Source organism: Mucor velutinosus (assembly GCF_035048745.1).
Source record: "Mucor velutinosus strain NIH1002 chromosome Unknown tig00001567, whole genome shotgun sequence".
In the NCBI taxonomy this organism is placed as follows: domain Eukaryota; kingdom Fungi; phylum Mucoromycota; class Mucoromycetes; order Mucorales; family Mucoraceae; genus Mucor; species Mucor velutinosus.
Genome location: NW_027041896.1, coordinates 703,974 through 721,889, shown reverse-complemented (window position 1 = coordinate 721,889; position 17,916 = coordinate 703,974). Strand labels below are relative to the sequence as shown.

At 42.9% G+C, this 17,916-nt stretch overlaps 7 protein-coding genes across 7 annotated transcripts; 1 reads left to right on the top strand and 6 right to left on the bottom strand.

Annotated features, from left to right (window-relative positions):
- Positions 1 to 9: 9 nt before the first annotated feature.
- Positions 10 to 1,443, top strand: ATC70_012113 (uncharacterized protein; the record flags this gene model as incomplete). The annotated part of the gene is made up of 5 exons (XM_064831295.1): positions 10 to 62; positions 125 to 261; positions 320 to 368; positions 420 to 1,160; positions 1,221 to 1,443. The coding sequence occupies 5 exons, from the start codon at positions 10 to 12 to the stop codon at positions 1,441 to 1,443; spliced, it is 1,203 nt and encodes a 400-aa protein (XP_064688163.1).
- Positions 1,444 to 2,899: 1,456 nt separating this feature from the next.
- Positions 2,900 to 3,730, bottom strand: ATC70_012112 (Ribosomal protein L19; the record flags this gene model as incomplete). Its single annotated transcript, XM_064831294.1, has 1 exon — positions 2,900 to 3,730. One exon carries the CDS (start codon positions 3,728 to 3,730, stop codon positions 2,900 to 2,902), a length of 831 nt encoding a protein of 276 aa, XP_064688162.1.
- Positions 3,731 to 7,732: 4,002 nt separating this feature from the next.
- On the bottom strand, positions 7,733 to 9,882 carry ATC70_012111 (uncharacterized protein; the record flags this gene model as incomplete). Its single annotated transcript, XM_064831293.1, has 2 exons — positions 7,733 to 9,757; positions 9,814 to 9,882. 2 exons carry the CDS (start codon positions 9,880 to 9,882, stop codon positions 7,733 to 7,735), a joined length of 2,094 nt encoding a protein of 697 aa, XP_064688161.1.
- Positions 9,883 to 10,089: 207 nt separating this feature from the next.
- On the bottom strand, positions 10,090 to 11,028 carry ATC70_012110 (uncharacterized protein; the record flags this gene model as incomplete). Its single annotated transcript, XM_064831292.1, has 1 exon — positions 10,090 to 11,028. The coding sequence occupies one exon, from the start codon at positions 11,026 to 11,028 to the stop codon at positions 10,090 to 10,092; it is 939 nt and encodes a 312-aa protein (XP_064688160.1).
- A 791-nt stretch (positions 11,029 to 11,819) lies between these two features.
- On the bottom strand, positions 11,820 to 12,980 carry ATC70_012109 (uncharacterized protein; the record flags this gene model as incomplete). Its single annotated transcript, XM_064831291.1, has 1 exon — positions 11,820 to 12,980. The coding sequence occupies one exon, from the start codon at positions 12,978 to 12,980 to the stop codon at positions 11,820 to 11,822; it is 1,161 nt and encodes a 386-aa protein (XP_064688159.1).
- Positions 12,981 to 13,508: 528 nt separating this feature from the next.
- RIA1 (Cytoplasmic GTPase/eEF2-like protein (ribosomal biogenesis)) lies at positions 13,509 to 16,645 on the bottom strand (the record flags this gene model as incomplete). The annotated part of the gene is made up of 2 exons (XM_064831290.1): positions 13,509 to 16,520; positions 16,577 to 16,645. 2 exons carry the CDS (start codon positions 16,643 to 16,645, stop codon positions 13,509 to 13,511), a joined length of 3,081 nt encoding a protein of 1,026 aa, XP_064688158.1.
- Positions 16,646 to 16,852: 207 nt separating this feature from the next.
- ATC70_012107 (uncharacterized protein) lies at positions 16,853 to 17,791 on the bottom strand (the record flags this gene model as incomplete). The annotated part of the gene is made up of 1 exon (XM_064831289.1): positions 16,853 to 17,791. The coding sequence occupies one exon, from the start codon at positions 17,789 to 17,791 to the stop codon at positions 16,853 to 16,855; it is 939 nt and encodes a 312-aa protein (XP_064688157.1).
- Between the last annotated feature and the right edge of the window lie 125 nt (positions 17,792 to 17,916).

Below are 17,916 nucleotides of genomic sequence, written 5' to 3'. Positions count from 1 at the left end.
CTCTCTGCCATGGATACTGCTATAAAGGAGGGCAATGAGAAACAATTCAAGTGTGCGGATGAGTAAGTATGGAATACGTACGTTAAACAAGCATGTTTTGACCAGGTATGTTTCCTCCCCAAAGCCTCGTCAAATCTTGTAACCAGGCAAAAAGGTTGCGTGCTTTTGATCAAGAATACTCTCGGCATAAGCAGCAGAAAGTGGATATCAGAGGAAATCGTATTAGGGTTGAAAACTGCCCCAACCTTGAAGCGAGATTAGGTAATGAATGCAGGTTATTTCATGTAAGTAGATATTCACAAAAAAAAAACGATGACAGATATTCGTCTGGAGGAAATGGAGAGCATCAAAAGTGACATGATTCGAGAGTATGGATACAGCCTCTTGATGTAGAAGATCAATAACTGACTCTACTGTAGATTGAGAGCCGTAGAGCAAGAAATCGTCAGTCGAGGTGTTGAACAATTATATTCTGCAGCCGATGTGAGCCAGAAACTAAAAGAAATTAAACTGCCTCCAGAAAGCGAACTGAGGAAGCTGGTGCACAAAGATGATCGGTTTGAGGATAGTCTTGCTGCCGCAGAAGACAAGGTCAAACAACTGAGAGAGAGCAAGCTGGATAAATCCCAATGGCCGATTGTACGCAATGCCATCGATGATGCAGATCAGCTTATACAAGAGTTTCTTCAGATTTCAACAAAAAAGGCGAGGGAGCAATTGGAGGAGAAGTACAACTCGGTTTTATTCAAGGTACAGCACGCCAATTCAAATTCCAAGGTGGATATTGACAGGTTGGTGATGGACACTACAAACAAGATTGTGCAAGCATCGTCTTTTCTGGATAAGCAAGACCACTTGAAAAGTTTGGATTTATCAAGCCGTACTAAACAAGAATTAGAGGATTACCTTGGCTCGCGACTGATTGACTCGCTAAGCTCCATATACCCCCACGACAACAAACCCAGTGTGCTACCCTCAGAGGAGGCAGCAAAAATCAGAAAGCATCGCCATCAAAGACTCCAGATCAAGGCTGCCGTGCCTAAAGTAACGCAAATGGAAAAAGAAGCAAAGGAATCAATAGCAAAGTTTGAAAGAAACTTGACTAGCTATCCAGTACAACATTTGATGTCAAATCTTGAACACATTGATTTGCTTTTAAAGTAAGTTACATGCTGAATGATAAATTTTCGGGACAAGCATTTAAGCGCAAATGTTTCCAGAAACCACAGACAGATTTTAGAGTTTCTGAATGATCCAGAAGAGACCCACAAAGTGACAGAGGCCGCTGTGGTACAAGGATGTCATGTCCCAAACACCGTCAACCTGAATGAAGTGGATCCACACATCAGCAATGCATTAGCTACAGCAGTAGTGGGATACACGAAACGATTTTTCTTTTCAGACATGCTGGACAGAGTAAATAAACTAGAGGAACGCATGTAATGATATGGAGCATCATTAATAGTAGTAACATTGCTGTCCTTGTAATAACCGCATTTTGTAAGTAAAGCACTGTGTAATTAGTCCCTTGTCGGATGTCGAGGTAAATAAAACGTCACTATCCCATGTAACAATTGCAAAAGATTTCTAGCTCGACTTGGTAATGTAATGAGGCAACCACCACATTTCATTAATACACACTCTTGCTAAACAAGCATACTTACCGCTGATCGTACATTCTATACATCCCGCACAAAAAGTTGAAATTTGGGGTACCCACTTGATTTAAATTTCGGTTTGAATAGGGCAGTCACTTTTATAAAGTATCTGTTCATTTGGTAGAGTAGTCAATAAATACCATTATCGAAATCTTCGTTTTTAGCTTGATGTCTACAGCAATAACCTTTGAATCTTGAGAGAGTAATCGATACACTGGAGTGATGAATTCGTAATAATAAGTCGATGATAATAATCAGTTGTCAACTGTATCTAAAACGAAAGCAAAGAGCTTCTTTATTACAGGGCATCTAGCTTGCTTAAATATGGTAGATCCCTGGTCAATGACTACTACGTTGAGATGGTATATAAATAGCAGGCCACTGGGGCCTTATGGATTGTTGGTATAGCTTGTTGAGAGGCCACCTAAGTCGGTATGTTTCATGTAGTGTAGGTGGATCTCGATATTTTGACATTGGGGAGATTGAATGTATTGTAGTTCCTGAGGCACCTGTGCACACACAATTGACTGGACTTGTAAACATAGATGTGATGTGATACGATAAACATCATCTATGCTGCTACACTGTAAAAGGTGGCTTGAGGAGAAAGTGAATGTAGCCTAAGATGCATGCTTGTATGCAACATGGAGAAAAAATCATAATTTACTAGTAATGAACTATCATCATTGATGTATCGTTTCTAAACCGGATCTCCAAATGCGTAAAAACAATCAGTTCAAGCACCGACCACATCAGATCATAAACTTTGACATGAAACAGGATTCAGTTACGATCCTTATCATGGCATGTTCAGGATAATACAGTGCGCGAAAAAAACGTTCCAGTGTTTTGCCAAATTGCACTTATAGCCAGTTTTCTCTGCAAATATCAAAGCTACTGGGGTTTGCTTAGTTTCATAAATAGCCTAAGTAGTTGGCTATCAGATGATATATTATGCACTTTATTCACGTAATTAGAAAAAGAATGGTAGCCTCATGAAAAGTGAAAAGTCGAATTTATTAAATTTTATAAAAAAGCTCAGTATTTAGTTGGAGCACCTTTACTCTTGATAACCGCTTTGATTCGGCGTGGCATGCTGCCTATGTATTTAAGACAGTCTTCTTTTGTGAATTTATACCATTCCTGTTCAATTCTGTCTTCTAACTCAGAAATGCTGGTGGCCCTAGTAGGGTACTTGTTCAAACGACGTTTTAGTTGATGCCAGACATGTTCAATGGGGTTTAGGTCAGGGCTTTGGGGGGAGGCCAATCAAGGGCATTTTGAACAGAGAATCCGTGATGCGTGAACCATTTTTTAATGGGACCAGAAGTATGTGGTCTTGCGTTATCTTGCTGGAATCTAAACGTTTTCTTGTCCAGCCCATAGTACTCGATAGTGTCTAGCAAAGATGAGTCCAGAATTTCAGCATAAACTTCTGAGTTAACAGTTCCTTCGGTAATGGTAGAGCCATAGCTGGGTTCCTCCGCTGTTATCATGCCCCAGAAAACAACGCCACCACCATCTCCCTGAACTTTAGCCTCAGTTTGATGAGGCATCAACTCAGTGGGCCTGTCAGTCCAGTAGAAAGATTCGCCGTCAGATCCCCACATGTTGACCCTGGTTTCATCGGAAAATCCCCATTTACGCCAATCGTCCGCAGTCAAATGTCGATGTCTCTTGGCCCACACAAGACGTTTTTTCCGGTTTTCCGCAGACACGAAATTGGTCTTTACCTTTCTTTTAGCCTTGAACCCTTTGTGCTTGAGTATATACTGTATATTCCTCAAAGTCATCTGAACTCCCATATGAGCAAGGTAGCGCTGCACACCCTTGGGGCCGTCTAAATTACCATTGCGGAGATTCCTCTCAATGTAGTTCATATTTTGCGTAGTGATTTTGCTGCGTCTTCCGGGTTTGGCATGTTTTGAATGACCAAGAAACTTCTTCCTGTGGCGAGAAAGTACACTGACGCACAAATCTGGGAAGATTTTTTGAATGGCACGGAGGGAACAACCTTGGTTGAAAAGAGCGTTGACAGATCCTTGAACCTCCTGAGGAATGGGACGTGTCATGTTAAAAAAAGTGATGAAGTAAAGATGGTAAAATATAATGAGGGGAAAGACCAAAATCTCACGCTTCTTTATACTTTTTTAAGCATTCTTCGGATAACTAACATTTTAAACATAAATGATATAAAAAATTACGGCTCTCGGGTCACTTTCGTGGAATGTATACAAACAATAAGGTCATCAAGTGATATTTCCAATTTTACAAAATCGAAATTTTTTACTTTACGTCAGTTGCACTTGCTCAATATCTACTGTATCAATTATTTTAGTAGCTCATTTTGTGGCTAAAAACCCAAGCTTTCGTAGTCTTACTTTAGTTTTAAAACTGGAAAAAATTGACAGAGCTGTAAGTATAAAACTACGAATTGGCAAAACACTGGAACGTTTTTTTCGCGCACTGTAGATTGGATCTATTATCCTATCACCCAAATCAACCCATCTAATACCTTATCCTCACATCAAATCCCTCAATTCGAATAGTATATAAACCCTGTTATTTCCAATGTAATAAACGACATTCTTTACCTGATTAATTTCATACTCTTTTTTATAAATAATTTATTTCTGATAAATCACCTATTACGACCATCACGGGTGTGATTGAGTACACTGTGACCAGGAGTGATTCATTCACATGATATGAGAGATAAGTGTGCATCTTTGCTTTAGTATGCTTAAATGGTTATTGATATACATTTGAGCGCTTTTATTAATACATCCAAATAACATGAATTTGAATGAGAACTATTCGATGAATTTAGGTTTTCAATCAAGTTGAGTTTGGGTGGCTGTTACATTGCAGGTACATCGCATGTTTGGCGGGACATTTGGTACTGGGAGAACCCTGTACCTAATGTACCGTACTACTGTAGTACCACCTATTGTATAATATTCCCTGGAAAATACCCGTACATTTTAAAAAACATTGCTCACATAAAATTATTTACTGGATAATGAACTCAATGATTGCACCTTATATTACTCTTGAATAAAAAAGGCCTTAAATTGTTTCCATTTAATTACGCTTTTATTATTACAAACGACAAATCATGATAAATGACAGATCAACAGAAAATCAACCCGTTGTAAACCGTTTCTCTTTCAATCCCTCGGCCAATCATATTGCTCGAAAACTCCGCTGACCTAAAAAAAAATTGCGAGGGTTTCCCCCTGTTTTGATGTGAGGCAAAATTTTAAGCGCCGCTATAATAGCAGTATAGTCGCTGCTATCATCAAACTTCCCTCAGGTGCTAGAGCATGCCTTACTTACACCACCTAGCTTTAAATACTGGCATTGAGACCCTCAATCATCACTAAAGTAAGTAGCGATAACCAAGTGGAGGCAGCCTATCCACCTCCTAGCCTCGGATAAGTTCTTGTTGAGCTTCAGCGATAGGCACATCCACACAACGTAAAAAAAGGTATGCTTCAAAGAAACATAAACATAATAAAAGAAAGAAAAGAGCATACTACTACGGGAGTATAGTAGTATGTAGGCAAAAAAGAGACACTCACACGAAGCGAGTCAAAGAAAAGCATAACAAACACAACATCAAAGATGTTTAAAAAAGCTCGTTGCTGTTGCAAGAAAAATGCATACATGAGCAAAGCGCATGGTGGTGGTAATAGTCCAATGTAAAGCAACATGACACAAATACGCACAACCGCAAAAGCAACAGTGGTATGATAAGTTTGCGATACAACATAATGACTAATATTGTTTCATGTAAAGTTACAGAGGAAACACTACCAACAAAAGAAAAAGAAGAAAAAAGCGCAACAAGGCAAACATCATGAATGCATTATCACGAGAAAGGAAGCAATAATATAAGCGTTCAAAGAAGTTTTATATCATTGCAACCAGAAGAAAAAAGATACCTGCCACTTACCACAGCCACAAATAAACCAGAAGAGTATAGGCAATAACCGGAGGCAGACCAGAGAACGAGCATGCACCAAATACAGTAGACCAGGAAAGACCAGATTAACAACGGCAGCAGCAACACCAGCACCATAGAAAAACTATAGAACGAACGCCACCAGCAGAGACCAGACAAAGACCAAAGAAGTTACTTACCACTTGTCACCACCAGAGATAGACCAGATATTAAGTAATCACCGGATATGAACCAGGGAGCGAGCATGCAGCAAATACAGTAGACCAGAAAAGACCAGATTAGCAGCAGCAGCAGCAATACCAGCACCATAGAAAAAGTATAAAATGAACGCCATTAGCAGAAAACAGACACAGACCAAAAAGTATTACTTACCACTTATCACCACCAGAGATAGACCAGAAGAGTATAGGTAGTCATCAGAGGCAGACCAGAGAACAAGAATACAACAAATACAGTAAACCGGGAAAGACCAGTAGATTAGCAGCAGCAACACCGGCACCATAGAAAAACCGAAGAGTGAACAACACCAGAGACCAGACAAAGGCCAAAGAAGCAACCACCAGACATAATAAACCAAAGAAGTAGACAGCAGAGGTAGCAACACCCACATCAAACAGTCAAAAAGAGTCATCAAAACCTAATAAAAAATTCAATTAGTGTTAATCCTACGCCTTCCAATGCTCGTTATCGAATGGTACTTAGCATATTCTACTTGAAAGAAGCAGTATCAAGTTCTTCCAACAGTACAAGACAGAGCTATCGGAAGCTAGAGTGTTATTATCAATCAAACAGTTTCTAAAACCACCATGGTTTGATATCAAAACGCGTTTTGCAAAAAGGGTAAAAAATGGGGGCCATGGAAAAATGAGAGGGCACCCTATCCGACGTCACGACCAGCATATTTAGTCTCAGTCTTGTACCGTAGCAGCCTTAATTGCGGCAATTTAATTTGAAATTGTGCAGTGGGTATTTTCGTGTTCAAACTTGACTTGATCTCTCGTCCTTTAAACGTTTTTGCTAAATTTGACTATAAAAACTATCGTTGTCACACCCAACTTTCTAATACATTTCTAGAGGACTAAAGAATCCGTATTGAATGGTGCTAATTACATTCAGCTTTCAGACCGAAAATAATGAGCAATTTGCAAAAATATGAAAACATGTTTTTTGCCAAAACGTCGAAATTTCACATGCAAAAATCTCATACAAGGAGCTTCCAGTGCTGCATTCCGTCTTTACAATCAATTCGATCTTATACGCATTATAGAAAAAGTCTCTATTTTTGGGGCGAAAAACGTGATCGTTTGATTTTCAAGAATTTTCCCTTGCTAATACTCATGGAAAAATGAGGAATTTCATGAATTTGCATTTCTCCAAAAAAATTTCGAGATAAAGCATCAGGAAGTAAAGCGTGGTCAAGAGGAGCCGTTTAGTGCTATTCCAACCGCCCAAAACGCTTTGTAGCATGAGTTATTCGTGCTTGAAAAGGGCTATCTTTGAACAAGATTCGACCTAAAAAGAGAGCGTAGTAGGTTGTGCTGCCAAAGAAGTAAGTAAATTACAGCTCTGTCTGATGACCCGGATATCTTGCATTCAATGAGACTCAATTCTTAAGTGTTAGGAACTTTATTTAGATTCTATAATGTAAATCTTCCTGTTTCGAATGCGCGATTACAGTAGTTTATGTTACAGCATGACCATTAATGATACTATTCAAATATGCAGCCAACAACTTGCTCGAATTAAACTAGATGCTCATTAGGTCAGTGAGACACTTTTGATGGTTGCCCACAACAGATATGCCACATCTACTACTCGTAAAACTAGACTTACTGTGTACGCACTAATATGTTGAACTCACATAAATATTAAAGTGAAATGGCTGATATCCGATACGTTGAGTCGGTGTCAGCACAAAGTGGGGAACAAAAAACAAAACTGTGTGTCAAAATCGATCAAACGGAGATTCATGATGCCTGCGAATCCTGTGATATAAGAGTCGACACCTGCAGACTGTAGTACTGTAGTTGATTTCCTATTGGTCTATCATTTAATACCATAGTTTTGAGTTTGTAATAAAAGGGTAGCCAAATAAATGCAATATATATCATTCTTTATACAGAAATATGATAAAGCGCAACAATAACGAATTCGTAATCCGTGCAGAGAACATCGCACATGTAGATGGTTTCCATCTGTAGCCAAGAGAGAACGAGTGATCTGAAGCGACATCCAACATGGTTTGCACATCAGTACGAGAGCCAAATATGGCCACATCATCAGCAAAGAGCAGGCTATTCACGCAAACACTAGGCATCCCAGGTGGTGATACCATAGTACCGCGACTGACAGCAGAACGAAGAACAGCAGGCAGAGAGTTGATGTACAGAGAGTACAAGTGAGGGCTGAGCACTGAACCCTGCAATACGCCAGTAGCAGGCGAAAAGGGAACAGAGGTGTGATTTGCAATCAACACAGACACGAGTACATCATCGAACATGTGGATGAGCAAACTGAGAACTGAACGAGGCAGAGAAGAACGAGAGAGAGCATCCCAAATCACTCGACGATCCACGGTATCATACGCTGATTTGATGTCCAGGAAAGCAACCACAGGATAGTGATGGTGGGTGAGGAAGTAGTCGTGCATCAAGTCATGTAAACAGAGGGCTTGATCCAGAGGACTACGCTGTGGGCGAAAACCACCTTGAGCAACATCAAGTGCAGGCGAATGTTCATCAAGAGCAGGCATCAGAGAGAATTCGAACAATTTACGCATCACCGAAGTAAGCGAAATTGGACGAAAGTTTGCAGGATCAGATACATCACCTTTCTTGTAAATGGGAAAGACTTGAGCATGTCGCCATAGAGCTGGTGTATACGACCACTGAGAGCAGAGTGTAAAGAGCAGAGACAATACGGGTGCAATGTCAGATGCTAGAGCCTTCAGCATTTCAGCTTTCAGATGATCAGGACCAGGAGCTTTCCCATTTGGCAAACGCTTAATGAGAGCGACAAGTATATCAGCATCAAACAGAGACAGATCAGTAGGCACAGCGTAAGGCAAATCAGAGTTGTTCACTTGGGGAGCAGTAGGGCGAGACGCATTATTCAACAAAGAGCCATCATAGACTGAGGCAAGATGGGACGCCATTGTGTTGACAGAGGCAGTTGGACCATCTGGATGACTATACGTTGCAGAGCATTCCTTGTTTCTTTTAATGCGCTTGATTGCAGCAGTAGCTTTCGAAAAGTCCTTTTCTAAATCAGAGCAAAACTGATTCCACGATCGACGCTTAGCAGCTTGTACAAGAGAACGAAAACGCCTGTGAGCAGCTTGATAGAGATTCCATGTTTCGACTTTGGCAAAACGACTTGCCCACCTCCATCTACTATACATAGTATCTCTTTCACGAGCAGCATCCTCAATTTCCTGTGTCCAGTACTTTTTCCAGTGGCCAGGACGACCAGATTTCACACCAATTGAGCTATCCAGAGATTCATACAAACATTGATTCAAAGAATCGTTGAGTGCATCAATATCTGGACAAACACCAGGAGGAGCAGACACCAAACCAGAGAGAGAACCAACCAAAGGAGCAACAGAAGATCGAAAGGATTCACGAAGCAAGCCCAAAGGCCGCTTTTTCCTCAATTTCGAGAGCTTCCATTGCCGTCTAGGGGCCAAACCACCAGAGCTACCAGAACCAAGAGTATCATCAGGAGGGGGCACATACTCGAAAGTAAGTACCATCAGCCGATGATCAGAGCCAAGAGACAGATCAGATTCAACCACCAGTTGAGGATGTAACAGAGCAGCCTCGCCAATGTTTGTAAGAAACAGATCAATGATGCTATGAACCTCTTGTTGACGTCGAAAAGTTGTGAATGTGGGTGTACCAAATGCTAAAGACTCATTGAGAATGGAAAAAGAGGACTCCTCCAGCCATGGAAGTAGTGAGGTACCACGAGGATTAGCATTAGTATCACCCAGTAGAGATCCAAAGCGAGCATTGAAATCACCACAAAGGATGGTATCACTGGTTACGGGTAACGAGCGAAGAAGCGAGAGCACCTTATCCGAAGATAAGGGTGGAGGCAGATACACACAATGAACCGTAAGGGTGCCAACCTTAAGGGACAAAGTGTGTGCATTGTAAGACGGAAGTTGAGAGACAGAGAAAGGACAGGAAGGAGAGACAAAGGCAGTAATGCCACCAGAACCACGGTTAAATGCACCAGGTACTTTAGAGCCATAGAGGTGGAATTGAGATCAGTTAGTAGGGAAAGAACCAGAGGTTAGCCAGGTTTCAGTGACAAGCAGTACATGAGTGTTCTGAACATGATGGAGAACATCATGTACCGTTGATTGACGTAGACCATTGGCATTCCAAAGGGAGAGAGAGACTTGAAAGGAGTGGACTGGGTTGTTATTGGGAGTATGACTAGTAGCGATGTTACTCATTAGAGTTCCATAGCAGAGCCATTGCTGTCATGATCTTCCTTTTGACGCTTGAACAAGAATTTAGCCTTTTTGGGCTCCTTCTCGGCAAGACGACCGATAGCTTCAGAGACGGCTATATCTAGCTCTTCTTGAGAGATCCAGCCAGCAGAGACAAAGTATTTGCCAACACCACTAACGTTGAGTGGACGAAGGAAAGAGAGGGTTTGCAGAGCACGGGTGTTGGTGAATTCATAGATCAATTGCTCACGCTCTTCAATGGCAAGATCAGCATATTTGGGATCAGCAATGTTGTTGGGATCCAAGGGTTGGAAGTTTTCAATGTGATCAGCTTCACATTTGCGCATACAGGCAAGAAATTCCTCAACATATTGGATGTGGAGCAAGATGCCAATGACGCCAGTGGCAGGGAAACAGATGTCTAACACACGGCCAGTATCAATACCAGCTCGGCGAAGTTGGTAACGAACCTCAGAGCGCAGGATTTTACCAGAGCGGCCTAGATACACATACTGGTATCCTTGTTGACCTTTGGTGGTGGTGGTTTGGAACATGCGACCTGCAGCAAGACGTCGCTTGGTAGTACGGGCAGGGTCACGATGTTGAGCACCTTTACGGGCAGCAGATGCGTAGCTACCTTGAGTAGCATCGGGTTGGTGAGTAGTAACAAGCTCTTGGGGTGGTGTTACCTGAGAGCTGGCTGGAGCACCTTGATTGGTGCGGCGGGATGAGAGTTGGCCCTGTAGTTTTTCAATTGCAAGGTCCTTGGCCTGTAACTGATTTTTCAATTCTCCATTTTCCTTTTCCAAAAGGTCCAGGCGAGCAAGGAGATTGTCATGTTGCTGTACTCGCTCGGTAAGAGAGACCAGCTGTTGCTGTTGTTCTTGAACAGTTTGGATGAGCTGATTCAAATCCATAGATTGCTGATTATTGTTGAGCATGGCTGAAAATATTCTATCAAACTTTGGAGATTCAATAAAATATGAAAAAGATGTCCAACAAACTGGAAGTTATAACACAATGTACGTTGACTAAATGCAAGTAAACTGGTACAACTGAAGGCTAGTTGGAGTGTTTGTTGTCGAGATAAACCGCTTTTATAGTGAGGAAATACTTTTTACCGGGGGAAGGTGGCAAAAAGTGATGAAAAACGGAAAGAGATGGGGATGTAGCTCAGGCGAAAATTTATGGTTGTTTATTGATTACAATGAATTAGCAATGTAAAAAATATAGACTTATATGCATGCGATCTTTGGATCATTAGTTGCAAGTCCTGAGAAGCGACGTACAGCAAAAAAGCTTAAATTAATAGTTTGATCTCCATGCAGGAACAACATGCAAGTGTCCAGAAAAGGGAAAAAAGGTCCTAAACTAAAAATTAAACTGGTAAAAAAGAAGTACAGGCAGGAAAAAGGAGTAAAACAAGTGAGATAAAAGGGTAGAGAATAAGAAGCTATGGTGTATGAGACATGCAATTGGGGATACCTCGATGTTCAGACAGCAGCACAGACAAAATAAACCCACAGACCTCAGTGGCACAAAAAAAGCAAGAAAAAAAAGGAGAAAACGAGGCATTTGCATATAGCAAAATGAGCAGAGAGACAAAGACCAAACGAGAAAGAAGCAGAGAAGGAGGACAAAGTGAATACGGACACTACCACAAAGGCAGCAGAAACAGAAACAATGAGAGTGGGAATGAGAGAGCAAAACGATTTTAACAACAAGGTGTCAATCAGTTATCAGAAGGCTCTGACATTTCAAGATCCTTGGTAGCAGAGAGAGTGGGGGAGACAGCATAAGCCAAGAGAGAGGCAGTTTCAGCATCATGATGCAAGAGGTAGCCAAGATAACTCAAACGTTGTTTCTTGGCTAAACGCTCTTGATCAGAGGATCGGGATGGTGGTTTAGCAGCAGCAGAGGAGGAGGAACGAGCAGGCATTTCTTCTTTCAAAATGGCATCAAATTGGGCTTGGTTGATGCGATCATACAAAAGAAAAGAACGAGCAACAGAAACACGGACAGAGCGACGGACAAAAGACAGCGAACGAAGGCAGCGAAGGTTTTCGACCTCAATGGCCTTTTGGACACGCAGATCACGAGAGAGAGAAGCAAATTTGGGATCTTTGAGATTGACTGGATCACATGGATCAAAGTCAATCAACGGAGAAGAGCCACGACCATGTAGATGCATGGCTTTGGTGAGGGTGAGAACATAGTCGTTGTGAACAAGGAAAGAAATCACATTCTGTACAGGATATTGAATATCCAGCACACGAGAGTTATTCAATCCTACGCCTTGAACAAGGCGACGCAGCTCAGAAAGACGACGGCGGACAGGAGTAGCATAGTACACAAATTGATAACCAGATGGTATATCACTTTGAGGAGCAAAAAGACGAGCAAGAGTAGCGGATGCCTTGGTGGCAGATGGAGGAGGACGAGCAGCAGGCTTCTTCTTACGCTTTGTACCTGCACTGGATGCAACGACGGCAGCAAAAGATGGTTGCGTTGTAACTTGAGATTGGGAGTAGCTGGGGGTAGACTTGGAGGCAGATGTTGTTGATGGTGGTGTTGGAGTGTTCGACGATACAGCGTCTATGGTGGTGGGAGCAACATTGGTGGTGGATTGAGCGTTGATAGCTGCCAATTGAGCCGCAAGGGCGTCTCTAGCAGCCTCTGATTCAGCCAGGGCTGTTTTCAACTGCGCAATTTCAGCATGGGCAGATTCTAATCTGCTCAAACGATGTCTGACCTCAACCATAAAGGTCGACAACGCAGTTTGATCAGTGGGCGAAGCAGGTGGGAGGGAAGTGAGACCAAAGTCAATCGAGTTGGGGTCAACATCGATCGAGGATGTGAAATGAGATGCTTTGGAGAGGTCTTGAGGTTGCATTTTCTTTGCTTTTAAATGTTGAGAGATATCAGCAGCAAAGAAAGGTGGAGAGAGGGTTGAAATTGGCCTTTTTTGACCGGACGAAAGGGTGTCAGCAGGTGTAATCTTGTTAAAAGTGTTTTGCTCGGTTATGGTATTGATATAGCAAGTACTTGATGGGAGATGATGGGTTATAGGAATCTTCGAGATAATTCGGGCTATGAAAGTATATAAAAAATTCTTTAGCGGAAAGAAAGGTGGGGATGTAGCTCAGTTTAACGTTGATTTTTATTATATACATGAATTCAATGGGCACTCGATGGGAGCATTAGCCTAGAATTCTAGAAACAAAAGAGTAGCAGGTACAAAAAACCCTTATGAGGACACTAACGAAGAAAAAGGGAAAAAGGAAAGTGTGGTAGTTGCAGAGGATCGGCATGAGTACTGGTATTGTTGATTTGATCTGGAGGAATGACCAACGGATGGGAACTTTGATAATTACTTACCACCGTGGCATCGCACCGAGAAAGCAAAAACAACAAACGTTCATCAATGAGCAGAAAACCAGAGCGATCCAGGATCTGGATCTGGTGGGATCACAGCCAGAGGATGCACAAGGCAATCAATGGCATGCAACAAAAGGAGCAAAGCAGACCAAAAGTACGGTGGACCAGCTGAAGCTTTGTCTGGAAGACAGTTCAGAGCATGGTCAATGCGATGTACACCAGGTGGAGCAGGTGGCAAAGCATCAAAAAAGGTACGATCCAGAGCACGACATGTCAGAAAGTGATCTCGGGAGATAAACTCACCGGTAGTGCACGGACATTCTTCACGCATATTGGTGAAACGTCCAAGACGCCACCGCACAAGACGACTACGAGCAGATCGACCAATAGGCAGATACAGGATGGGATCTGGACGAGAGACAGACGGACGACAAGCACGAAGGAGAGTCTGAGCACCAGAAACAGCAGCAGCAGCAAGTTGACGATCTACTTGATCTTGCCAATACGAATCAAAGACTTCAGTAAGACCAGCAGTGGTGAATGGCGGCGGATCAGGCAGTGTTAGATACAACGGGTTTTGACAGATAAATCTGTCTAGACGAGTGTACAGTAAACCACGACGAAGCAGAACCAACAAGCAATCATCAGGGAGAGTATCAGCACGAAGGGCATAACGTGTTGTCAGAACGTTATATCGATGCTTCATGCTGGGAAGACAGGTCAAATGTTTGGCAACATTGTACCATGTACTACCAACAAACATACCAACCAATCGATTTTGCAGAGCATCAAGAGCCTTGAAGTCACGGAAAGAGAGATGAGATATAGCTAAGCCGTATTCCAGTTTGGGACGAATAAAGCTTTTATACAAACGAGCACAAAGCAACAGAGAAAAACCATTTCGATTGACACCAACCGAATTTAACAATGCCATTGTCTTGATAGCACCAGAAGCACGCAGATTGAGAATCCCAGGGGCATACAGACCTTTATATCTAAACGGCATACCAAGATACGTGAATTCCTCTACCACAGGAAGAGGTTCACCGTATAGAGACAATGGATGACGAGTAGAGGCAGTAGGAGCACAAAGTACAGCACATTTTGATGGTTTCCACCTGTAGCCAAGAGAGAACGAGTGATCTGAAGCGATATCCAACATGGTTTGCACATCAGTACGAGAGCCAAATATGGCCACATCATCAGCAAAGAGCAGGCTATTCACGCAAACACTAGGCATCCCAGGTGGTGATACCATAGTACCGCGACTGACAGCAGAACGAAGAACAGCAGGCAGAGAGTTGATGTACAGAGAGTACAAGTGAGGGCTGAGCACTGAACCCTGCAATACGCCAGTAGCAGGCGAAAAGGGAACAGAGGTGTGATTTGCAATCAACACAGACACGAGTACATCATCGAACATGTGGATGAGCAAACTGAGAACTGAACGAGGCAGAGAGGAACGAGAGAGAGCATCCCAAATCACTCGACGATCCACGGTATCATACGCTGATTTGATGTCTAGGAAAGCAACCACAGGGTAGTGGTGGTGGGTGAGGAAGTAGTCGTGCATCAAGTCATGTAAACAGAGGGCTTGATCCAGAGGACTACGCTGTGGGCGAAAGCCACCTTGAGCAACATCAAGTGCAGGCGAATGTTCATCAAGAGCAGGCATCAGAGAGAATTCGAACAATTTACGCATCACCGAAGTAAGCGAAATTGGACGAAAGTTTGCAGGATCAGATACATCACCTTTCTTGTAAATGGGAAAGACTTGAGCATGTCGCCATAGAGCTGGTGTATACGACCACTGAGAGCAGAGTGTAAAGAGCAGAGACAATACGGGTGCAATGTCAGATGCTAGAGCCTTCAGCATTTCAGCTTTCAGATGATCAGGGCCAGGAGCTTTCCCATTTGGCAAACGCTTAATGAGAGATACAAGTATATCAGCATCAAACAGAGACAGATCAGTAGGCACAGCGTAAGGCAAATCAGAGGTGTTCACTTGGGGAGCAGTAGGGCGAGACGCATTATTCAACAAGGAGCCATCATAGACTGAGGCAAGATGGGACGCCATTGTGTTGACAGAGGCAGTTGGACCGTCTGGATGACTGTACGTTGCAGAGCATTCCTTGTTTCTTTTAATGCGCTTGATTGCGGCAGTAGCTTTCGAAAAATCCTTTTCCAAATCAGAGCAAAACTGACTCCACGATCGACGCTTAGCAGCTTGTACAAGAGAACGAAAACGCCTGTGAGCAGCTTGATAGAGATTCCATGTTTCGACTTTGGCAAAACGACTTGCCCACCTCCATCTACTATACATAGTATCTCTTTCACGAGCAGCATCCTCAATTTCCTGTGTCCAGTACTTTTTCCAGTGGCCAGGACGACCAGATTTCACACCAATTGAGCTATCCAGAGATTCATACAAACATTGATTCAAAGAATCGTTGAGTGCATCAATATCTGGACAAACACCAGGAGGAGCAGACACCAAACCAGAGAGAGAACCAACCAAAGGAGCAACAGAAGATCGAAAGGATTCACGAAGCAAGCCCAAAGGCCGCTTTTTCCTCAATTTCGAGAGCTTCCATTGCCGTCTAGGGGCCAAACCACCAGAGTTACCAGAACCAAGAGTATCATCGGGAGGGGGCACATACTCGAAAGTAAGTACCATCAGCCGATGATCAGAGCCAAGAGACAAATCAGATTCAACCACCAGTTGAGGATGTAACAGAGCAGCCTCGCCAATGTTTGTGAGAAACAGATCAATGATGCTATGAACCTCTTGTTGACGTCGAAAGGTTGTGAATGTGGGTGTACCGAATGCTAAAGACTCATTGAGAATGGATAAAGAGGACTCCTCCAGCCATGGCAGTAGTGAGGTGCCACGAGGATTAGCATTAGTATCACCCAGTAGAGATCCAAAGCGAGCATTGAAATCACCACAAAGGATGGTATCACTGGTTACGGGTAACGAGCGAAGAAGCGAGAGCACCTTATCCGAAGATAAGGGTGGAGGCAGATACACACAATGAACCGTAAGGGTGCCAACCTTAAGGGACAAAGTGTGTGCATTGTAAGACGGAAGTTGAGAGACAGAGAAAGGACAGGAAGGAGAGACAAAGGCAGTAATGCCACCAGAACCACGGTTAAATGCACCAGGTACTTTAGAGCCATAGAGGTGGAATTGAGATCAGTTAGTAGGGAAAGAACCAGAGGTTAGCCAGGTTTCAGTGACAAGCAGTACATGAGTGTTCTGAACATGATGGAGAACATCATGTACCGTTGATTGACGTAGACCATTGGCATTCCAAAGGGAGAGAGAGACTTGAAAGGAGTGGACTGGGTTGTTATTGGGAGTATGACTAGTAGCTATGTTACTCATTAGAGTTCCATAGCAGAGCCATTGCTGTCATGATCTTCCTTTTGACGCTTGAACAAGAATTTAGCCTTTTTGGGCTCCTTCTCGGCAAGACGACCGATAGCTTCAGAGACGGCTATATCTAGCTCTTCTTGAGAGATCCAGCCAGCAGAGACAAAGTATTTGCCAACGCCACTAACGTTGAGTGGACGAAGGAAAGAGAGGGTTTGCAGAGCACGGGTGTTGGTGAATTCATAGATCAATTGCTCACGCTCTTCAATGGCAAGATCAGCATATTTGGGATCAGCAATGTTGTTGGGATCCAAGGGTTGAAAGTTTTCAATGTGATCAGCTTCACATTTGCGCATACAGGCGAGAAACTCCTCTACATATTGGATGTGGAGCAAGATGCCAATGACGCCAGTGGCAGGGAAACAGATGTCTAACACACGGCCAGTATCAATACCAGCTCGGCGAAGTTGGTAACGAACCTCAGAGCGCAGGATTTTACCAGAGCGGCCTAGATACACATACTGGTATCCTTGTTGACCTTTGGTGGTGGCGGTTTGGAACATACGACCTGCAGCAAGACGTCGTTTGGTAGTACGGGCAGGGTCACGATGTTGGGCACCTTTACGGGCAGCAGATGCGTAGCTACCTTGAGTAGCATCGGGTTGGTGAATAGTAACAAGCTCTTGGGTTGGTGTTACCTGAGAGCTGGATTGAGCACCTTGATTGGTGCGGCGGGATGAGAGTTGGCCCTGTAATTTTTCAATTGCAAGGTCCTTGGCCTGTAACTGATTTTTCAATTCTCCATTTTCCTTTTCCAAAAGGTCCAGGCGAGCAAGGAGATTGTCATGTTGCTGTACTCGCTCGGTGAGAGAGACCAGTTGTTGCTGTTGTTGTTGAACAGTTTGGATGAGCTGATTCAAATCCATAGATTGCTGATTATTGTTGAGCATGGCTGAAAATATTCTATCAAACTTTGGAGATTCAATAAAATATGAAAAAGATGTCCAACAAACTGGAAGTTATAACACAATGTACGTTGACTAAATGCAAGTAAACTGGTACAACTGAAGGCTAG